The sequence below is a fragment of the Argiope bruennichi genome, chromosome 6 (assembly GCF_947563725.1).
Source record: "Argiope bruennichi chromosome 6, qqArgBrue1.1, whole genome shotgun sequence".
Lineage (NCBI taxonomy): Eukaryota > Metazoa > Arthropoda > Arachnida > Araneae > Araneidae > Argiope > Argiope bruennichi.
Window position 1 is genome coordinate 104008059 of NC_079156.1, and position 23927 is coordinate 104031985.

The 23927-nt window shown below is 30.2% G+C and overlaps 1 protein-coding gene across 1 annotated transcript in view; it reads left to right on the forward strand.

Moving 5' to 3' along the window:
- The window catches only part of LOC129972147 (uncharacterized), a 101328-nt gene that overhangs the window by 45228 nt on the left and 32173 nt on the right, over window positions 1-23927 (forward strand). The window contains exons 3-4 of the mRNA XM_056086162.1: window positions 4472-4502; window positions 7641-7687. Of these exons, the coding sequence (XP_055942137.1) occupies window positions 4472-4502; window positions 7641-7687 (78 nt within the window). The remainder of the gene's footprint in view (window positions 1-4471; window positions 4503-7640; window positions 7688-23927) is intronic.

Consider the following 23927-nt stretch of genomic DNA (forward strand, 5'->3'; position numbering starts at 1 on the left):
ATTATAGTTTTAAAATGAAGTATATTTAAAATAATGTTATGAATTAGAGAAATTGAAATAGAAAGTCACTTTTATAGTTTCTAAACAAACCGAATAAGTGTGAAGTAGTATCCTGTGTCAGATTCTGGGTATTACATCTACTCTATTCAATAACGATTCCATTTCATAGGAAATATTCTGTAAGTTCAACTTATCACTAACATCAATCAATTTAAGGCCGAATTCCGTATTGATATCAGAGGGTGGGGTTCTTGATTTATATTTGGTAAAATCCAAACTATAAAAGACTCACATAAATATGTACTTATGGTGAAAGCTTATAAGCCAGTTAACAACTACGCTGCACGAGCAATTGCTTTTGTGTCGTAGTCATGTTACTGAACTGCGAACCATAAGGTCCCAGGTTCTATCCTCGTTCATAACAACCGCTACATTGGTGACCTCGGACGATAAACCTTCAACCTTCGTACAGCTGTTGTGGCGCCATCTACCCACAGCAAACCAAAGTCGTCAGATTCACTTGACGCAACAAACCAAGGTCGTCAGACTCACTTGACGCAGCAGCAGAAGCATCAGCACCCACTCACCCAGACACGCTCGCCTTAACGCTTGTCTCTACTCAAATGGGTACAGGCGCAATAGAATCAACAGCTCAACCACCACTCAACAGCCATATCGTTCGACTCACCGGAGAGAGAGTCTGTGGTGAAAGTTTATAAGCCAGTTAACAACTACGCTACACGAGCAATTGCTTTTGTATTGTGGTCATGTTATTGGTCTGCGAACCATAAGGTACCAGGTTCTATCCTCGCTCATAACAACCGCTACATACTATTCAAACTGGTAACACATTTCTTTGCGATGGTTGATCGAGAATGGGATATCTTCTACTTATGAGACAATGCAATTTATCCTTCCAGTTGTCTAGCATTTAAAGGAATAGCTAAAGAGCATGAATCGGAAGAAAAAAAAAATCAGGGATTCGAACTTCCGAATCTGATAGTGTTATTCAGAAACTGATATATTTATATGAGTTTTAGCAATGAATCATTCAATGCAATCCGACTACTTTTGGAGGCATTACTTGTTCTCCTCCTAACAAAACACAGTCGAGGGCCACTTCCCTTGAATGTTCTCTAGGAAGACAGCCTACTCCTGATGTTTAATGTCTTGATTGATCGGGGAGAGAGGTTATGCATTATGACACCTGTTAAAGACGGCATTCTTGATTAGAAATCATGATAGATATAACAGGAATAATATCATTTAGAAATTCCATAAGCAAAATTTCGATAGCTTAATTTTTGCTTTCAATTTTACTTTACAGTGATATGTGAATACGTAAACAATAGCATATTATTCACAATCCACAATTTTCCAGATCTTATTAAGCTTTTTTATGGCTTTCCTATTTCTGCATATTGTTTCTTTCATAAACATAAATACTCTAAATAAAAATTCATCGATTTCTTGACGTTCCATTTCAACCCTTCATTTCCGACATGAAGAAGGGAACCCACATGAAATCGTGGTTTTGGTGGAATGCCACCTAAAATAAATGACTAGGCGTGTCTCTGTATGCATCATTTCCGCACGCCCCTATTCAAAATGGCAGCGATTCATGGCGAAACCTAATGAAAGAGCAGATGACTTCAGTTCTATTATTTCACAACCGCTTGTTTTGGGAAACTCTGGAAGATGGCCAATACTTCTCTTTTCAATGGAGGCGGAATGTTTAGGGAAGTGAATAGTTACTACTATCAACGAAAATTCTTGCATGCGTTGCTTTCTAAACCACACTCGTTTAGTGATACAATTAAAATAAAAAATCTTTTGTGATTTGGTGGTTTCTGTGGATAAATATTAAAGATGCTTTTACCTGTAATTTAAGATCTATTTTGAAATTTATTTAAAACGTAGTTTCAAGGATTTGGCGATGGATTTTGAAATCTAGAATCTTCATCAGAGGACGAGGGCAATGCAATTGGACAGTCTTCAAATTTAAATGTCATCAGGGCATTTAACCCCTGATGAATAATTTAACGCATATCATAGGCATGTAGTATCTTAAATAGACTCGTACCTACAGTCATGAATCCTTCGATTTCGTAGGGCCACGTTGTATGCGTCGCAGGCAACATTGAGACCAACTTCTCCCCAATGTGGTTGTCTACCAGTTGATGGAGACTACATCCGTTTGAGTGTAAGGAGTTTGGTAGCTGAGGCTCGATCCTGTGGAATATTCATCTTGTGTATGGGTCAGGTGCTCGTTAAGCGAGTCAAGGGTTGCTGGCATGTGGTGAAAGTTTGGCGAGACCCTTTCTATTCAAATGCCATCCGATCATGGCTAAATTAATATTTCCATCCAATATTCTTGCTTTTAAAATTTCAAAACGGATTATAAAATATATGACGAAACATAATGCATTCTGTGTCATAATACGTTCCAAGAATGTTTCAGGGAGGGATCCTTAACTTTCCATTTGACCTGCATATGTGTTAAAAATGTAATTCTCTTTATTATCTGGTTCCTCATCGTACGAAGAAAGATGCATAATTCTGCTGCTTTTCCAGTATCTTAAGAAGTGGTAAAAGCGAACTAGCTTTATTTAAAAAGTAGCAAAATTTTGCTTAGGCAAATTTTGGTTCTTAGAATAATTGTGCTATATATTGGTCATCAAAAAAAAATGCTGGTGCTCAAACTTATAACGCGCAATCTCTTAAATTTTGTACGAAATTGTTTTAAAAAAAGTGCGAAGTCGTATGTTCATTGTAGTATTTTTCGATTTCTACATTCATGAGTCACTCTCCAGTCTTCCTCCATATTTTGCTAAGCATTTCAAGAATTACAGCGCCAATTGAAATTCTGATTCAACACTTTCGGTGACTGATATTAATAACTTATATATAATATTATTAAAGTATAGCCAAAAGAAGCTTTAACAGAGAAGTTTTTAATTCATGAACTGGAAACTTTTCAATAAATATTTCACGTAATTGTGTAAAATAAAATAAAATGGGATAAAAATTGAAGAAAATGATGAATCCGGCTTCAAGACTATATAAGGGTCACTTTCAAGTAAGGATTTAGACTATTGATTTTTTCTGTGAGGGGCCTGACTTTCGTCCAACTATTGACCTCTCGTGAACCGAAAATTCCAAGAAATAGAAGCTTTTCATAGACAGAAACTAGCAAATAGAAAAATAGACATTAAATTCAGCCATTAAAAATAAAATTATTAATTTAACAAACAAATTATTTTAAAACTGAGCATTATTGAAACACTCTAAATACAATGTATCTTGCATATAAATTTTGCTTTTTTTTCTCAGGGAATAAGTAACTTTTGCTTATCTACTGAGAAAAATAATCATAATAAAATTGCTTCATAAAATATATGTATAAAAAAATTCATAAAAAAATTTGAACTCACAAAAAATTGCTTCTAACTTTATTGTTTGTATTTTCTTTGCAATAAAACTCAATTTATAGAAAGCAAATAACCTGTATTTCATTAAATTGATTTAACTTATTTCCTATCCAAATTTTAAATCAATTGTTAATTTATTTTAAATGAAAAAATTATACAATTTCCTCATCTTTTTTTTCAGGAAAATAAATATGTAATTATTCTTTTAATTATAAACAAATGCATATAAAATAAAAAATATTCAGAAATTTTTAATAAAAATATGAAATTGCATTGAAATAATAATTAAGACTTCAAACTGTGAGTAAATTTTACCGAAATTTAACTAGAAAAAAGTGAATCGATCACAGTGAAATGCATGAAATATGCGGTCATGGTCATATTAGTTTATGATTAATGTTAATTCTTCGAACACGATCAATATTTCAATACAGTGCTTAGCAAAAAAATACCTCCCTATTATAAAAAGAATTGAAAATTAACATGTCAAGGCCGAAGAAAAGAGAAAACAATGATGTTGACATTTAAAGATTAAAAAAATTGCAATTTTTTTAGCACCGAAAAGAATGACATTGTTTTAAAGCTTATGAACACCAAGAGCTTCTGAAAAGAAATTTACAAATTGTATTAGTAGTACATTTTGAAACATATTAATTTCTTTTAATAAATGAAAAAAAAGCTATAAATTAAATGCGATAAATAGACGATTTAAAAAAATTCTGTTTACAATTAGCCGGAAAATTTTTGTATCATTTGGAGATGACTTATTGTGGCAAGTTAAAATAAATTCAGAGGCTAGTTAATGCAATGCATAAATTAAATAAAGAATTCATTATTAAATTAATTAGAGAAAAATTATTATGATACTGCAGAATCCATTATAATTAGCTATATTACATTAAAATAATATCGAAATTAAAGTTACTGAATTATTCGTGTGGAATACGTTTACGTTAGATATATAATATTTATACTTTTGTAACTTTTATATTCCATATAATCAATTAAAGTTAATTTGTGTGATTTATCTTTTTTTACAGGACCCTGATGTGGTTTTCACAAAGAAACACGGTGAGTACACAATCAGTTCTACTATTTGTTATTTAGAATTTTTTTATATAAATGTAATCGTAAATTTTAAAAGTAATGCAAATATTTCCGTTATTGTTATATAGATAAAGCAGAGAGGAAATCGTTTGCATAATTTGTATTAGATAAATAAATTAGTTAAAAGTAATGCTTGTCAATGTGGCAACAGATCATTGCAATGGTATCCCCATTTCAATTGTAATTATTGCTTTCATCTTCATGAAAGTACCATATTCCTTTGTACCGTAAACTCTAAAATACTATTAACATTTTAAATTCAAATAAAAAAGAGCTTGAAAATTATATTATCAATAAAATAAAAGTGCTTTAATAATCATCACTTTCTGATTTTTACGATGTACATATATTCTTCAAAATGAATCCTTCAACTTTGATTTTTCTATTACACATATTATACATTTTTGATTTATCATCATTTTTTCAGGGTTACAAAGAATAGTGAATAGGTATTGGTAATTTTAATTGCTTAATAATCTTCTTACTAATAAAGATCAAATGTCAAAAGAATTATTCAAAAAATAATCCATGAAAAAAATATAGAAAAAGTAATCTCTTTAGATTAGTAGGACATTTATGTTATCATATATATGGCATGATTAAAGATCCTTCTTAATATGAGAGTCGATAAACCATAAATTAAAATAAAAAAAATTAAGGCAAGCTATATGATTGAAATAGACATATTTAAATATAATTGGAAGAGTATTGAATACTTAATATGACGAAAATATTTATGTGGAGTCAAGGATATTTCAAACGAATTTCTGAACCTTGCCAAAAATTGTTTAAATCTCCATAATCTGAATCAGACACAAACATAGAAAAGACACTTTGGTGCTTTCCATCACTGAAAATTTTTTTTTTCTTTTATGACCTATAAATTTGTTCTAAACTTTTCTTCCAATGAAAATATTCATCTAACTTATTAATAAGACTGGGAAATAGCGCTATTTACCAGAAAGCGTATTTTAATAAGGGACATAATTGTCTTGCCAATGCTTTTCTGTCAGTAATGCCATTCTGGCAATGCCGTATGCTCAAATTGGAAACATAGAGAAGTCTATCAATTGATGTCTATACTCAAGGCTTCTATTATATCTTATTTTTAACCATAAGTATTTAGTTTCAATAATAATAACAATAAATGCAAATACGCTTCATATTTAGATAAAATCCATGAAAAAATAAAGTTTTCCAGAATGTATAGTCGATTTTCTTTTACTCTATGAACAGGCCAGACTTAAACCTGCCATATTGTGGAAATTTATGTGAAAGTCGAAGGCAGAACACACTTGATTTTTCTTCCTATTTTGATTAATGACTGGCTACTCAACGGCAAAACAGGTGCCTACAACGAGATATACCTGCTGGATTGCATGCATGTTGGTTGACCTCACTAACTGATCTTAGAACATAACTCACTTCGTTTTCATGTCGCTACTGAACAACTTAATGCGAGGTTTTTGCTGAAGAGACATTTCAAATGTCAGAAATGTCTTTTGCTATTTATTGAGGGAATGATCATTGAATTTAAGATTAAGTTAATATGAATATTAACCAGCTTTATGCTATTTTTGATTATCTGCGTTTTTAGGTTTGGCTTATTGGACGTGTTCTGGTATTTAGTTTTTACAAATAATTAAAGGAAGAAAAATTAAAAACATTTCCTCCTAAGGCTTTGCTTTTATCTTTATCTTTGATTTTATAAGTTTTTGATTTTCTATATGTTTGATTAACTATCTAATCCTAACCTAACAAAGAGTCATTAATATCTGTTGAAATAGTGGAATATGCATGGTATAATCAGCAAGCATTCTATAATATAGCCATCTTACTTTAGCTTAAGCAGAATTATTATACTTACTATGTAAATTTAATATCGTCATTATGCAATTATCGTCATTTATGTAAAAATCAAAAAAGAAAAAAGGTACTTTTAGTAAAATAATTTGAAAAATCAATTGAAGACTTGGACAGGAACTTTCAATCATAAAATTTTACCATCTTATTAATCTTTCTTTCTTATCTTATTTCTTTCTTTCTTACCTTCATCATCTTTCTTAAAAAATCAAATCAATTTTTTTTTTATTTGACAAAATTATGATAATTTTTTCTTGATTATTAAAATTTGGCAAAAGTGTAAATATATGTTGTGTGTGTGTGTGTGTGTGTGTGTGTGTGTGTGTGTGTGTGTGTGTGTGTGTGTGTGTATACAAAAGGCCACAAAACGAAATGAGGAAAAGCTGATGGAAATTTTATCCCTGTCAATATATACTGTGAGATTTTAATAGGGATTTCTAACACGTATCAATCACAAGTAAAGGAATCATAGGGATCTTTTAAAAGAGTGTGCTTAGCTGGAAAGTATTTTATCCCTTCACTCGGAGCGTGGGCGCCGCTGACTAAAGCAATTTCACAGAGATTTTGTTGGATTAATTAAATAGAAAAAGTGGAATGGGATCAGGAAATAAGAGGATATTTTAGAATGAAGTTGATAAGGGCTAAATTAAACTGAAAGTTAGAAAATTAATTGATTTCAAAATATCATTACAATTTTCCCCTCATCGAAAGACGTGGAAGTGCGTAGGGACCCTTCGACACACAGTTAACACGAATGTAATTGTAATCTACAATCTTCGATGCACGAATTTAATTGTAATCTATAAATTTAATACAAAGACTGTATACCAAATTTCATCCATCAATCTTAAAGCGATTTTGAATTATCGTTGTCTTAGACAGACAGACGGATGTTTTCAAAAAATGTTATTTTTCGAACTCAGGCAGGTCTAAAACGTGGAGATTCATCGAAATCACCAGTTCGATTTTTTTGACGATTATAATAATTTCTCTATATTACTTATACAAGAAAATAAAAATAAGTTTATATTTATTGGGTAATTTGATGAGAAAGTTTAAAATCAAATTGAAACTTTTATAGATTTAACAGTTGTATTGAATTCTATAAACTGAATCAAAATCATAATGTAAATGTTTTAAATGAATGAAACTTTTACAAAATAAAACTTTTCTCATTGGTTTGACGTTATATTGATTCGGTAATAATGTTTAACATTATTTCTTCTTTTGTTTTTATAGAGGAATGGACGACGAGCAAACGAGTGGTCAACCATAAAACGAAACAGGTAATTAAATAAAACATTTATCATTTGTGTAACGTGACATGATATTTTTTCAATTATTATTGAATGAACTTTTGTTATTAACTAAATAAATATCTTCAGTTTTTCAATGACATTAAGCCTTTAATTTGATGGAAAAGATTAATTTCCATTCATAAAGTCAATGATAATTCTCGTAATCAATATTATCAAAAAATAGAGTATTAATGAATAGCTTGGTGTCAGAGTCTTTAAATGGGGGTCAGAGGATTGCAAGTTAGAAATCCGATTCCACAAAAGCGAGCCTGGAGCTTAGTGCAAATTACATGGCATTAGTGCTGCTTCGGATTTTTGAGAGCATGATGCAAGTTCAGTTTTGTTATATGTCACAAACATACATGAAGACATAGTCTGAACCGGGGCTATCAGTTAGTCTGGGTTCTGGTCAACGAGGCCTGTGCTCCTCGTATTACTTCAAAATTGAATCTAATTAATTTCTTCATCATCGGTAACGCGTACAGCGCGAAGTGAAACTTGTGCAGGGCGGCCGTAACGCACTTCAAACGTTCTACATTTAAGACTTTTAAACGTTTAAAACGCTTTGTAAATGTTTACTTGTTTGAGTTTTATTTTTGTTTGTTCTAATGGGGTGAAAAACAGAAATTTTCGCTGACAGATAAGGGCGGCGAAAGAGTTAAAATAAATTCTATCAAGAAAAAGACATTTGTTTAAATGCAATGAGAGGTTATTTCAATTTCGTTTTATTAATCAAAAGGGAAATTAAATATTTTTATTTCTTTGTACGTCCCCAAAGAAAAGAAATATTAATGCATTAAATAAGAATATCTTAGCTATCGCAAAAATCTGTTTCAAATATTTGTACTTGAATTCGAATTAAATTGCTTGGTTATTTAAATTCTTTTCTATTTTTTCGTTTTTCATAGTAACAAAGACAGCTTGAAATGACTTTTGCAATTTTTGAACTCAGTTTAAATGAGAGGATAACTGCATAAAAGTCAACATTTCTCACTTCCAACTTCCGTGGTTTAAATTAGATTTAGAACCATCCATTCCAATATAAACATAAGAAGCGATGGATGAATATTTACTCCGACTATATTCCGTAACAAGTTAGGCTCAGTATTTTCAAATATCATTATATAAATGAAATAATAAAAATTTGTCTATCAAAAAGTCATCCGAACAATGTAATTTTCATATTTTTTAAAAATATTATTTAAAAAAACAATTTTTTAGTTTTCATAATTCTCTTATTAATATTTATATACATTTTAGCATATTTACAAAAGCAGTTTTTAAAAGGATAAAAGAAGTTCAGTTTGCTTTTTATTTCTTATAACGTGTGGAATACAGATATTAGGTCTTAATCAGATCTTAACAGAACGTAATCGTGGAATCGAGAGCGAAACTCACGAATTTCCGATCACGGAATCGAAACTTTCCCACCGTGTGACTTCTGCCCAAATAGTTCACCAGATATATGGATCTTGAGAACAAATGTACATTCACACTTTTAACGATCAAATATATTTTTCATCCGAAAATAATAAAATATGAATATTTGTATAATTTTTTATATTTTCATTTACGAATTCATCGATATTAAGCAAGATATTTTGAAAACAGCATCATTTAAGTGAACAGCGGTTTCTGGATTATGTGAGGTAATTCCAGTTTTTGGTAATTTGCCCCAGAGTGAAGAAATTTCAATTAAATATGACAAACTGCCTGGTTGTTTCTCGTGAAAAATTCATTATCCAAGCTTTTACTGTACATATGGTCAACCTATTTTAATATAGAATAATAGCTCAGTGTTTTATTTCTTTAGATATTATGAACTTCCGTTATACATGAGTTCATAGCTTCTTCAGTACTTTGCTGTTAGTAAATCATTTTTCCCAGGCAATAATTCAATCTATTAATTTTATTATTCACAAATATCTTTTCAATGTCACTGATATTACGTCTCAAAAAATACTTTGGGGAGAAAAATTAAGATATAAATATAATTTATTTTTAATTACATAATGAAAATCCAATTTCAAAAATTACATTATGGCAACATTTTTTTTTTTTTTTTGTGTGTGTGTGTGTGTGTGTGTGTGTAAAACCGAAACCGAATTTTTCATCCGAATTTCTTTAAAATTTAAGAAAAGCAAATGAACAAACAAAAAAAATCTCCGCAAATGTGATAAGAATAATTAATTTTAATTTTCATATGATGAAATGTTCTAAAAATAATAGCAATATATTATTATACAATGAAAAATCTTTCTCTTTAATGCCTATATTCAGTGAAAATTATAATAAAAAAAGACTGTAGTTTACAAGCGGTTAATAGTTCATCTAATAAGAGTTTCGTAATTATGATTGCGTGTTGATTAAGTTTCCAAAAAAGCGGCATTAAAAAAAATCTTTTAAATTCTGTTAATACCGTCTGAAGTTATGGACAGTATACTGTTCTAAAATGGTTATAAAATCTCATTAAAATTAGATATACTCCATTATACTATACGATTAAAATAAATTATTTGTCGCATTTTCAACCAAGATTCGACAGTACGTCATCCTTGTAAGTGCGTCGTTTTGGAGCGGTTCTTTGACTCCATGCTAAGTCAAATTAAAGTGCCCAGACGGGTCGAATTTACAGGTGCTATCTATTTTTCACCTTTTGCTCTAATTTCAACCCTCCCAAGTCCCCTCCCCCTTATTCAGAACGCCTTGATTTCAAAATCTAGTCACATCAGTAATAAGTTAATTGCGAATAAAATTAAAAATATCAAAATAGAATAAAATTAGAATGTCTGCGTTCTTCAAGAACGTCAACCAAATGGAAAAGTGAGAGGAGTATCGAATTTCGCCATTAAAATAATTTCTAAAAGCAAAAACAGAAACATCTGATGCTCTCTGAACTAATAAGGCAATCATGCGATGAAACGAAAAAAACACAACCGAACATCCAAAAGAATTTTGTTTTTATACGACTCCACAATGCATGGGCGTATTTGGGATTAGTTGAGACACCGAAGTTGACCTTGGATTATTCTTTTTCGTCCTGATACTGGTTTGTTTTTATTCTTACCACTTTCCTCTGTGAAGCACCAGATCTACTACTGCAGGTAAAAGCAAGCCTGCAAGGTCGCTCATGACTGTATAATATAGATTGGCAAGGCTCCAAATGGTAATATATTCTTTCCCCATGTCGGTTGTATCGTATTTTTTCCCTTTTTGTTTCTTGTCGTTGAACACGGATGTAGGCTTGAGATAGCCTTTGAAAAGGCAGTGACGGTGATTTTTAAACTCTTATGTTGCGGCAGACATGTGCCTTAATGAGCAAACGGTGGGGCATGTCTGCTCTGTGAAAGGTTAATTGCAGTGATTGGTTATGGTTTCTTTCGTGCGAATAGATTTTAACACGTAAATGGGATTTGCTACACAGTTCGAGTTGAAAAGTCTGCAAAATATAATGTGACGTGTATATGAGGGTTAAAATATTGATAGTGATTTTATTTTATTGTTAAAAATTGGAAGTTATATGAATATAGAAAACGAATTTTTTTATGAAGTTTTAAAATTGACTACAGAAAGAAAAAAAAATACAGACTTGTACAAAATTTTGAAGCTAACTTGATTTTGCTTCGGTATCGAAATAATACACAATCAAAAATTTTTATAGAAAGTAAAATTCACATTATTTTTTAAATATTAAGCATTATGTAAAATTAAATTTTGAAATGTAAATGCAGGTCTAAACAAAACTGAATGTATAAAAGCGAAAGATTTTTATTTAATTAAATTTTACAAAATTTTCATTAAGTTGATTATGAACGCTATATTATAAAGATAAAAAAATGCATTGCGCTCATCTGTCAAAAATATAATTTTATTTCATTTGTTGCCCTTGAAAAAGTTAGGAAAATGCGTCATCCCAAACAGCTGTATTCATGAAATGTTCTCAATAACTATATGATTACATATTTAATTTAGATAGTCATACTGAACTAGTATCTGACTTCCTGAATATTTAATTCTCACGTATCTTCTTTGTACACCTGGAGATTAAAAGTAGTAGAAATAAGTTTTTTTCAACAACTGGAAGAAGCTATTTTATTGGCTGAGTAGGAAGAAATTAATAATTTTGTCATCTATTATATTTCTAGCCAAATATGAATATTGAAATGTATGTTTTATGGGAACAAAAAGGAAAAGAACATAGTTTGGAAATACATTCAGTGACATTTTTAAATCCTGTGGTTTCAGTTAAGTGCAATTATTTTAAATAATTTCTATATAAATGTGTAATAAAACCTCTTTAATATCATCTTTGTAAAGTTTTGAAACCAATATTAACTGTTTTAATCAGTCGACAAACTTTAGTGAATATCACCAGCCTACTAGCATGTTGTAATAAAATCTGCCACTCACCTGTCCATACGAACATCTTTAAATACATAACAAAATATTCTTAATAGTATTGGAACAAACAACTACAAACAAGAACGTATCTTATTATATTTTTCTACTCCATTTTAAAAAGTAGCTTACTACGTATTAATTGCTGATTTATTACGAACTGTACCTAAAAAGAAATACAGAATTAAATTAAAATCTTATCATACTTTTTACATATGTAATATGCTTCAATTTGTTGAATCTTTCCGAAATGTCTTACCCCCCCCCCTTTTTTATAAAAAAAAAAAAGTAAAAGATTTTCTACTTTCGTGCATTTTTTTCAGATGGCCAAAAAATAAAAAAAAATAAAAAAAAAAAATACTAATAACTTCTAAAAATCCTTGCGAAGATTCCCATATCATCGAAAGTCTGATTTATTTTGGTGTGATTATTAATGATTGATACAAAGCTCCGATTTTCGTTGGATAAAAAAGTTAAATGCTAATCCGGAGCGATATCAGACAATCAATTAGCGACTAAAATCGAGTGTGTGCATCATCAAGTGCTCGGTAATTCCGACTACTTTGTTTAGTATTTTCCACACGGTCAAAAAAGATATCGGTATGAAACTGGTGTTAAAATTACGATATCCAGTACATACTCAAACTTTCGATTTTTGTTGTTCATTGATTGCTAGATATCGTAACGGTTTTATCACATTTTTTTTTTTTTTTTTTTTTTTTGTACAACAAAAGTAAAATGTGTGCACAAAATCTAAATATTGTTGCAGCAAGAAAACTTTCTTATTCTCAGGTGAATACCTCATATTGTCGAATTTCCAACTAGGCTGCTACCTAGGGCTAAAAAGCTGAGAAGAAATCGCAAGCAAATTAATATTTTTTTAAAAATTATTTTATTGATTGCCAAAGAAATACGCTTTTTTAAAAATGCGAATTCTACGAATGATAAATTATTAAGATATTATTAACACTTATAAAGTATCATTGCTCAGGTTCCTATTTGTTTCATTAGATTCACTTTGCTTTTAAAATATTTATTGAATCGAACATATCTTTCAATAGTATTTGTATAAACTTGAATGCCTAAAAGTTTGGTGTCATAACAGACAAATGAAATTTAATACATATTTGCCAAGTTAATAAAGTAATAAAAAAACTATTCTAAAATAAATCATTAACATGTTAAAAATGTGCTGAAATGCTAATCTAAATTAATTTGGTTAGCATTTAACTAACTCCTCTTTAGTTTTATTAAAGATGAGTTTCATAATGCGTATTGCCTAAACCCCCCAAATACTTCAAGCCGAAACCGTGTGCTTGGAAACTTAAACAGCATGGTTATGAAAAAAAGAATAATTTAGCACCAAAAGGTATAAGAAATTTTGGATGGGTTTAAATTGTCGATAGTATCTACTGCGATTGCAATAAACCAGAGACAACTAGGATTAAAATAAAATTCAAAAAGATTAGTTGAACTGAGGAGATTAGTGATAATGAAACAAATAAGTAATATACGTAAATTAGATTTATCTCACCCATTTCATCATATCTCATATCCCACGTCTTATTGCAAAAAAAAAAAAAAAACGCTCACCAAACGGTGAATGGCAACTGGTAAAGAAAAAAACCCAAATTCTAAAATTACCAAATATATTTTAACTCCCCACTCCCAAGCTTTAAAATTTGTTTTACAAAACATTATTTTTATAGTAAATATAAAAAAAAAAATTTAAGAAAGCAATTTAAATACTTAATTATTTCAAAATCAACCTTTATTTTGAATCCCTTAAGCCAATTTAATTAAAAATACGAATCAATTTAGATGTTGAGATAAGATATATCGAGCGAATCGTCTTAATGATATATATACCGTGTCCGTATCGCTAGAAAGCAAAGCGCTCTATGAAAAGAATTGCGAGTTAAGAAGAAAAGAAGAGTACCCGGCAAATACGACGAGTCGCATGAATGAATTTTACAAATTATTTAACCTATCGTATTTTAAACCGCATCCTCAATTTACTTTATTTTTATGATTTTTTTCTTTGTTTATTTAATCTTTTAAAATTAAATCTTTTTTATTTAATCTTTTAAAAATTGTTATTATGTGTTTAGAAGGTTATTATATTTTTTCTCTAGCTCAAAAAGAATAATTAAAACTATAGATTTGTTTCTTTTTTATTTTCTCCTATACGAAGTGTACAAGGAGCAAGTATTATAATTCTCAAAATGTTCAAACCTGACATTTTAACTCCTCGTTTCAGATCTCTCTGATTCCGAAAAACTCATTTTTGATATTATATCTGTCTGTGAACACGATAAATAAAAAACACTTCGTGAAAATCTCGATATTCGTATTTTTCTCTTTTTAACGATTAGAATATTTTGTATAAGTCCTGTACGAGAAAATAACAAACTATAATTTTCTGTTTAGCATAGCATAAGTAAAATCTAAAATCATTCTGTCAGTTTCTAGATTTTCCCTTCATGAGGTCGCAAAAGGCCATGGCTAGACAGAAAATGTAAAATAAATTAAGGCTATCAATCACTGAAAATAAACGTAAAATAAATTTTACTTCCACAGTTGAAACAGAACAGCTTTACAGACGGCAAGTGAGATCAGGAAAATAAAAGGTAGAAGTTTTTTTAAGCAATATAAGTTTAAAACTAGTTTTATCACTATTTTAAATCACTTTATTTGCGAAAAAAATATATCACATTAACTAACTACAAATGCTTTTTTAAAAAGGGGCTGAAATGTTATCTGATTCGTTTATTTCTTGATTCTGCAAAATGTATATAATTTAGATTACATTTTGGTGCGCTGTTTTAAAATTCAATGGTGTAATTTAAATGTAAGTAATTCAAATACATTTTTTTTTTGCCCTTGAAAATTGATTTTTTTTTAAAAAGTAATTTGATCTACTTTGAATTCGCTTTTCAACAACCTTGAAGTGTGTAGTTCCGTACAATTGTTTTGTATTTTCAAACAACTGTGAAATAATTTCTATTATTTAAGAATTGAAAGGTATTAAAATATAATAAAAAGTTAAAGTTTTCTATTAATGATACATACAAATATAATATATATACTTCCAAATTACAAAAAAAAAAAAAAAAAAAAAAAAAATCCGAGTCAATTTCAAGGTTGATGTTAGTGGAAACTCAGGACCTTTTTTTTTTCTGTAATATAAAATGTAATTGACTTAGAAGTATGTTTTTATTGTCTCGTACAGAAATATTAAGAATAATCTGTTCTGAAAACTGTTGTGTTCCATTTTTCAAAAATCTATGGTGAACTTCATCTTTTTTTCTATTAGACATCACTTACTTTTCGCTTGTTTTAACATGAAATCATTGCGCAATTAAAAAACAACAAAACACGTATTGAGTTCACCTTAGCTTCCCTCCTCTTAACCCAAATTTTATTAATTAAAATTATGTTACCATTTGAAGCATGATTAACAAATGTTGCTTTTGTTTTAAAGAACTAGTTTTCAAAAGTCAATATATGATGATACTCGTTTTCTTTTTTTTTTTAAGTGGAAAATTTATTGTTTTCGCTATCTAACTCAGAAACTATCATATTATATTTCATTTGCTCTCCAGGTATGGTATGCACATCATATATACAAGGTACCCCCTCTTATTGTAGTATGATAGCTAATTTGTAAACCGTTAGAGATATACATATAGTTCTCGTTTCTCATCAGAAAAGTGCTTTTCATGATAAAAACAAAAAGAATGTTTTATTGTTTGAATCAATGAGTGTATTACTCAAAATGTTACGAAGTGTGATTTTTTATACAGTTTCTAGGACCTTCTAATAATTGTGTCTTTTTTTACTGAATATGTCTGACAAGACCGGGATATCAATTAAAAAATTAATAATTTTTTACAAATACATTTATTGACTCAAACGACATAAAATACAATAATTCTTTCCGTTATTTCTAGCATTTTGCATAATGTGTGTCTCTGGCAATTTATAAATTAGCTGTTGATCCATAGAGATCCAAGAGAGGACACCCTGTTTATTAATTGATGTAAAGCAATGAATTGAAAGTGATACACTACTTTTAAAAAATGTAGACGTTTTTTAAAAAAATTCAAAAGTAAATTTGTATTGAAAATTTTTAAAAAAATGAGGTTCCCAACAGGAGAAAATCGAGGAAATAAAGCGTTTGTTATCGGTTAATAAGAGGAATGTCAATTTATAAGTATTCAGTGTCTCTGAACAAGATATAAAAATTAATATAATCTTCTTCAGCTATTTCTAGTATCAAATATTGAAGAAATTGAAAGAAAAATCCATTATAAAAATTTTGACAATTACATTATTTTCCAGTAGAACTCCTATTGGAGATCACTACCCTCAGTTTATGAAATAAAATTTTAGTATTTCCTATGGAATAGTTCCCACAACAATTCTATAATTTATATTCAAGTGCGCATCACTGTTGAAGGACATGTCCCAAAGGTTAATGTTTGGCACAACCATAACGGCCTTGTGCAGGCGTCATGTTACTCATACTCTACTCCAACTTGCAAGGTATTCGCCCGGCGACCCCACAGAAACAAGAAAAAGTGCAAATATTCTCCAATATATGCATGATTCCCGCTGTTTCGAGCAAATCATTGAACAAGGGTGTCAACTCGGGCAATAGAAAAAAGACTAGGTGGGAGCTTATTGCTACTTCAACCTTCTGAACTCAGAAATTCTGTTGCTTTGAAGTAGTTGTATAACGTTTTGGCTTAATGAAGTCGCAATTGTTATTGTTATTGAGCGGAAGGTAATTTGTGTAGATGCCTGAGAGACAAAGCTGTGACTTCTGGAGCAGACTTTGTTGCTTTTGTTACTGGGTTTTTGCAAATGAACCTGGCTCATAGTTTCGTAGGTGTCATTATGTAACATTTTCCATAGAAGGTCATGGTCTTAATGCTTTCCAGTTAATTGAGCTGAAAATGTGATAATATCTTAGTCTTGATGTAAAAAAAAAGCCGTTTGAAAACTTTACTACGATTTCGCAAAGGTAGTTTGGTATCATTTTGACTCCTGCTGTCTATTTCAAAAGTGCTGAAATAAATATGAAAAGAAAATGACTTTTATTCGTTTAAAATGTTTTTTAAACTACTTTTATTAAAATTTGTTTTATAAAAATACACAATTTGTGAATTACAACATGAAAGAAACACTTGACCAATTATGAAGTGCGTTAATCCTTTAGGTTATTTCTTTATTGTTTTAATCCATTTTTTAATAAAATTTCTATAGACAATTAATGGGTTGTTTAAATCTTTGTTTTAGATTCAATTTGATTCACAGATGGAATTATTTCAATTTAAACGATATGATGAAAGTTATTTCCTAAACTTGAGACCCAATCCAGACGGCGAACATTTTGCCTTAAAAGTACTAATAAAACTTATTAAAGAAATAAATGTCCACCACAAACAATAAACACTGTTGATTATGGGCAATTAATCTAATGCGTTGTTTTTAAGGCATTTTCCAGTAGAAGGTATTTACTTATTTCCAGTTTTTAAGGTATTTTCTGTTCAATTCTGTTTAGTAATATAAAGTTATGACAGAAAAAAAAAGCGAAAAACGTTTGTTCCATCCGAACAGGGAAAATATAAGCATTTATTTTGTGAACGGTGTTTAGGCGTAAATCACCATAGAATTAACATTAGGTGTATATGCTGTTAGCAAAATTGATAAATAGTCGCAGAGAATGCATTTTGAATTCGCTGCAATCTCGCACACTATTCAATGATGTTGTCCTTCTTACTTATTCAGTCAACGTGTGCTTATATTATTTCAAGAAACTGTGCTGTTTGTGACAGGAGATACAAACAAAGAAGTATCATGTTCCAGAATATTCCAAGCCTTCCTCAGCCTACAGAGTTTCAAATTATTGCACACATTGTGTATGCATGCATATGACAATCATCTGTTATTGACGGCGACTTTTTAAGTAAGACTCCTGTAATATATTTTCATTTTCCTAAATAAGTTGCCAGGTACCAAATAGTTTCTCGAATCAGTTAATTCTTATCTGTCTATTTCCTGATTAAGAATGGTCACTTATAATGCAATTGAATAATAACTTATAATTGAGAACATATCACTCCTGATCTTAAGGCTTCGCTCTACCATTTGGCATTCTTCTGATATGCGAACCATTATGGCCATTTTTTCCAAATTGAAAATGAACTGGCCAACTCTGTATCTTTATTTTAAATGTTTAACGTCTTATTTATTACCATGCTTAACCAACATGCAAAACTCAAAGAAAGATAATGAGAGGAAAATAAATGGATTCTGAAAACATGACAACATGAATTATATTTTTTTACATACTACATTTAACACTATAAGATGCAAGCATTCATTATAAGTTTGATTTATTTTACTTCCGTTTTATATTTGCTTTACGCTACTAATAATAATTTTATCTCTGTCATAGGGTTTTTAATTTCTGCCTTTCCCTTACAATTTAAAAACATTAAACTGATTTATTATTAGAATGAAACTGGTGAAAGACATGAAAAGTTATTTAGATATTATTATTGGAATTTAAAAAAAAATTCCTTTCAGCAAGCAAAGAAAGATTCCTTTTCATCTTATATTTTATGAATCTAATTTCAGTCAAAATGAGAGCGTGAAAATCAGTTTTTAGTCCCTAACTTTAAGATATTGCAGTTATCGAAAAACTCTAAATACAAAAGTTGTTCGTTTTAACGAGGATCTAATTTGGCCAATTTGATTTTTTTATCTTCAATATTAAGGAAGTTATATCTAGATGAAAATTTCAATCCCCCCTTCCATCATTTCCACCCACTTTAAGCTAGATGGCCCATTTACGAACTCATCCGAGGTTTCTATATTTCTAACAACATATTCCAAGCTTGTTAAAATCCACACACACACACACACGACACACACACACACACACACACACACACACACACACACACACACACACACACACACACACACACACACACACACACACACACACACACACACACACACACACACACAACTTTTGAATGGAGGTGGTGGTTTTGGGTTGTAGGGACCATGATCGGTGCAAAAGTTTTCCTAAATTCGTGTCACGAGAATTATTGCAACAGGCAGTCTTGCAATAGTAATCTCCCTAAAAGACTGCAATATCATTAAAATACTACTTGTCCATCGGGCGGTCACATAATACTTTCTCATTGTAAATATAAACTCATTTCTCATATCAAACATGATGTCTTTCTTGTTTCTGAATGAAGTCTTAAAAATCAGATCGTTATAGCCAGCCTCTTTATATCTATATTATGTAAATATTTATTACTGTTAAGATTATCAGACTTACGTGAAGAAAAACATTCAATATCGTTGGTAGTAGGGGGTGGAAAAATCTATTGTCCAACCGCGCGGAAAGCTTTCAAGTCACGCAACATATCACTTAGCTTTGTTGCCAACCACTCGCTTCGCGCTCCTGAACAGGTAGTTTTTTGTGCTTTTTCACGGACAATTTACACAATTAGTGGAGCATACCCAACAAGAGGGGGCTGTGGTCAAGTGCCGGAAAAACAAATTTAATTGCTGCCAACCGAATGACGAAAGGCATATGAAGTAACAAGGATCAAGGACGACTGAGAAAATAGCCATTTCAGTCTTCCGGAAAAAGAAATGCCTAAAAATGTTTACGTGGCTTATGCTAGTATAAAAACGTAATCAGTGCATGTAGCCAACAGTTTTACAGTTGTCTTGCGTAATTGTTTGTTTACTTACCTTAGGATACTGCGTGACAATTTCTGTAAAAAATATTAAAGGAGATTGGCGCCTTTCATCCAAAATATCATAGAATAATAATACTTTAGATCTTTTCTGACTGTCCTCATATTTAACAATTTACTGTTAATTACAGTAACAATAAAGTGCATACATATAAGTACACATACACACATACATTCGCCCACGCACACCATACTCATAGAGGTATATCTAATATCATTATAGTACATGTGCGTGTAAATACAAAACACTGAAAACTGTTATAAAATAGACTTGAAATATTTCAAAAAGTTTATTAATATTAAAGCAAATGTATGCTGAAAAAACTGGCACCATTTAAAAGCTAATGTTTAGAATATTATAGTGGTGTAATAAAGGTTTTCTGCTATGAATTGCTCCGAAGCTGTTGAGGAAAAATTGCTAAAATTTCGATGAATTTTCAATTAAAAATCTAATTAAAAATGTAAAACATTTTTTCTTTCAGTAGCATTTACTACTCACGAAGCAATTACTTACCGAAATTCAGTAGCTCTAGGTACAATGATTTGTACAATTGGGCATTTTGCCAGGAATTTATTTATACATGTCAGATGAAGCAATTTACAGTAAAGCAATTTAATAATAAGCTAACCTACAAATATTATCATGCAAAGAAATTTCGTGAATTTATAGCATTTTCACATATACAACGAATGAAATTGAGTTACAATAATTTTGTAGTTGCTATAAAAAATTGAAATTAAAAAAATAATTAACTGTACTTTTAAGTAATTCTATCGAATTTTTGCTAAATTAAAATAGTTTTGTATGTATCCACCAGTGGATTAAAGAATGGCAAAGATAAGACACACAAATCAGAAGACCGAAGATCTGGTTGAGATTTTAATGCTTTATTCAAAAGTTGGTAAATGTATTCATACATAAACAAGGAATTGCTCAGTTGTCTGCTAATTGCTGCAGATTTTTTCCAAGCAGTTGGAGCTTTTTGGAGACTCTCCAAGTAGCTGGAGGTGTTTCACTAAGCAAAACACAAATACTGACCAGATACCCCGAAAGCCCTTCAGCTAGGGTGTCGCACTCAAATACTGGCACGGCATAGATAAACAAGGTCTATGCGGGCTGTAAAAAGATAAATAAAAGGGAAATAAATTTTTATAGAAATGCTATTTTATTTCTAAAACCAGAGTGTAAAAAAGAACAAGGACAATGATACAGTTTTCTTCCAGACACTTGGTATCTCTTTGCCACTATCGTTCGTCGTGCAATTATTAAGTTATTTTGATTCTGAGAGATGATTCATTTCTTTTTGTGAATGAAAATAATATTCATGTTTCCAAATATGAAAATAATTTTATATGCCGTTTCCAAAGTTATTTAAACCTTGTGGGTAAACATTTGTAATTCAATCACCCATATTTCGCCTAATTTTGCTTTCAAATCAGCGCAGCTTTGGATCTCGATTACTTTCATTTGTTTATGAATTAAATGTAGATTTTGGGAAAAGTTATGCAATCTATCATTATCAATGGCACGGTTCGTTTTTAATGTGTGTAATTACAAATTTTTAAAAATTACACATCGAAATATTTGTTACATACTATTCTGAAAACTGGACCTCATGAAGTCGCTGGTTGCAACTTTGACACTCTAGCTTTACAGGAAGATAATTTAACCTCATGCACTATTAAAGACTTTTACTACCGACTGGCCTATGCTACCTTGGATTGGTACATACACCAAGGATGTTTTGATCAATAAACCAGATATTTCTTTCATTAAGAGCCCTTAATTGAATATGTTAGACAAAGAAAGTAGAATTAAAACCTTACTCATGTTTAACCTTCATTAAATTATAAGACTATAATAATTGAAGTTGTACAAATTTTGTGGAAAATTGCGTACGAATATTATAAAGCTTTTCTGAGCCCAAATGGCGCAAGATGTTTTCTATCTAATATATAAAAAGGAATTTTTGTTTCTTCGTATTTTATGCGCTGCCGTACTTTTCATCCGATGGCGACAAAACTTTGCCAACTTATTGCTGGTATTTGCGCGAAGGTTATGGGATTAGTACAATTATTATATCTACTATATAAAAATGAATTTTCGTATTTTATGCGCTGTCTTATTGTTCATCCGATGGCGATAAAACTCTGCCTTATTGCTTTAAATCTTCAAAATCCATGTTTTTTCACATGACAAATTGTAACAGCCATGAAATTTATTTGTTTTTGCTGAAAACGGAAACTCTCTCTCTCTCTCTCTCACACACACACACACACACATATATATATATATATTGTCTACCCTAAAGTATACTTGAATAATAAAGTCTAAACATTATATTAAATAATATTTATACTTCTCCTTTATATATCATTCATTTTCATTGAATTTATTCATTGTCGACAAGAAAATAAATATCATTCTTTCTATCATTCCTAATTAAGCAAGATAGTTATTTCAAATTTCAAACGATACTTCCAAAATTATTTCTTTTGCGGTAGTAATGCACCGGGTACTAGCTAATATTTTACAAACGTTTACTGATTTCTTAGAGGTTGGCAAATTAATCAGTTATAATTGTTTAATATATATTAATATCTCGTGTTTCATATAACTTATTAATAATAAAATTAAAATTGAGAAAAGCGTCCGAGCATTAGTTCTTATTACAAACGGGATTAAACTGAAATTAAAAATCATTCTGTGTAAAAAAAGATTCATAACAGAACGTCTGAATGTGCTTGACCGCTCTTATGAGCACAGCCATTCGATTTTCAAAGGAGCGTGGAATTACTATGGTGCATTGTATAGCAATGTTGCTAAAATCAGTGGAAACGAAATCATTTTCCTTGTAATATTTCCTTTCCAAATACTGAAGAAAAAAAAAAACCTACAGAAAGATCAAATAAAGTATCTTTCATATCAAATTGCCTTATTTATTCATTACTACGTTACTTGTTTCGACAAGGAAACAGAACACTTCATCAAAGCGACTGTTAGTTCCAGAAATGCAGTAGAAAGCAATGCAATGAATGAGCTTCAGTATGCTGGTTTCCACTACATTACCATTCGTTGTATCCACGCTTGTCATTACAAATCAAGGTTTAAGTCAGTGAACAAAACAGATGCAAGGTCGGATTGGCGAAAAGTGGTTTTGTGTCATTACGGTCCAGTAGCGAAACGGTCATTTTTGTCTGACATGGGTGTCAATGCCCTCAAAGCCGGAAGGCATGCAATCATTTTTAGGGGTCACTTGGGAACTACGGCGATGCGAATTAGAAAAGTGTTTTATGTTTGGTATAAGTTAGGGGAAAGTAAACCAGTTTGTTTATTTAAAGAGGATAATTTGCCGTTAAATTGGTTTTGGAATTGAAATGTGACTCCAAAGTTATTTGAAATCGTTAAGATACATAAACAATGAGACTTCGCATGTTTATTTTATCCACTCCTTCGAAATTGCTTTGAAATGCAAGCCTTAATCAATACTATATATAATAAATGTTTAATGAAAAATTTAAATAATATATATATATATATTAAAGAGTTATATATATATTTATTGAAAATAAATTCGGATGATAATGGATACATAATATAAAAATTATCCTTAATAAAGACTATTAATTTTTTTTATTGTGGTTTAAAATATTTTTGTTTTTTCTTTAATCATTTTTATTCATCAAACGTTAAGGAAATGTGGCTTGCGACAAAACTTGGATAAGAAAATTGTAAATGCCCGTAAAAATTGGCACAAATGTAAGATAACATAGGGAATTGGTACTTACTTGACAGCGGAGCCTATATACAAGATTATATAAATTGGTAAAATAATTTTATAAATTGATCATAATGTATACAAAAAACTGGGAAATAAAACTTGGCATTTTAGCTGTCGTACATTGATTATTTAATGTTTTCATTCATTTTAGCCATTCGAAAGCCTTTAAAATCAATTCTTTTAATTATAAAGGATGGTAGGCTTTATTTCGAAATGAATTTTAAATTTATATTTCATAGAATTAAATTAAACTTA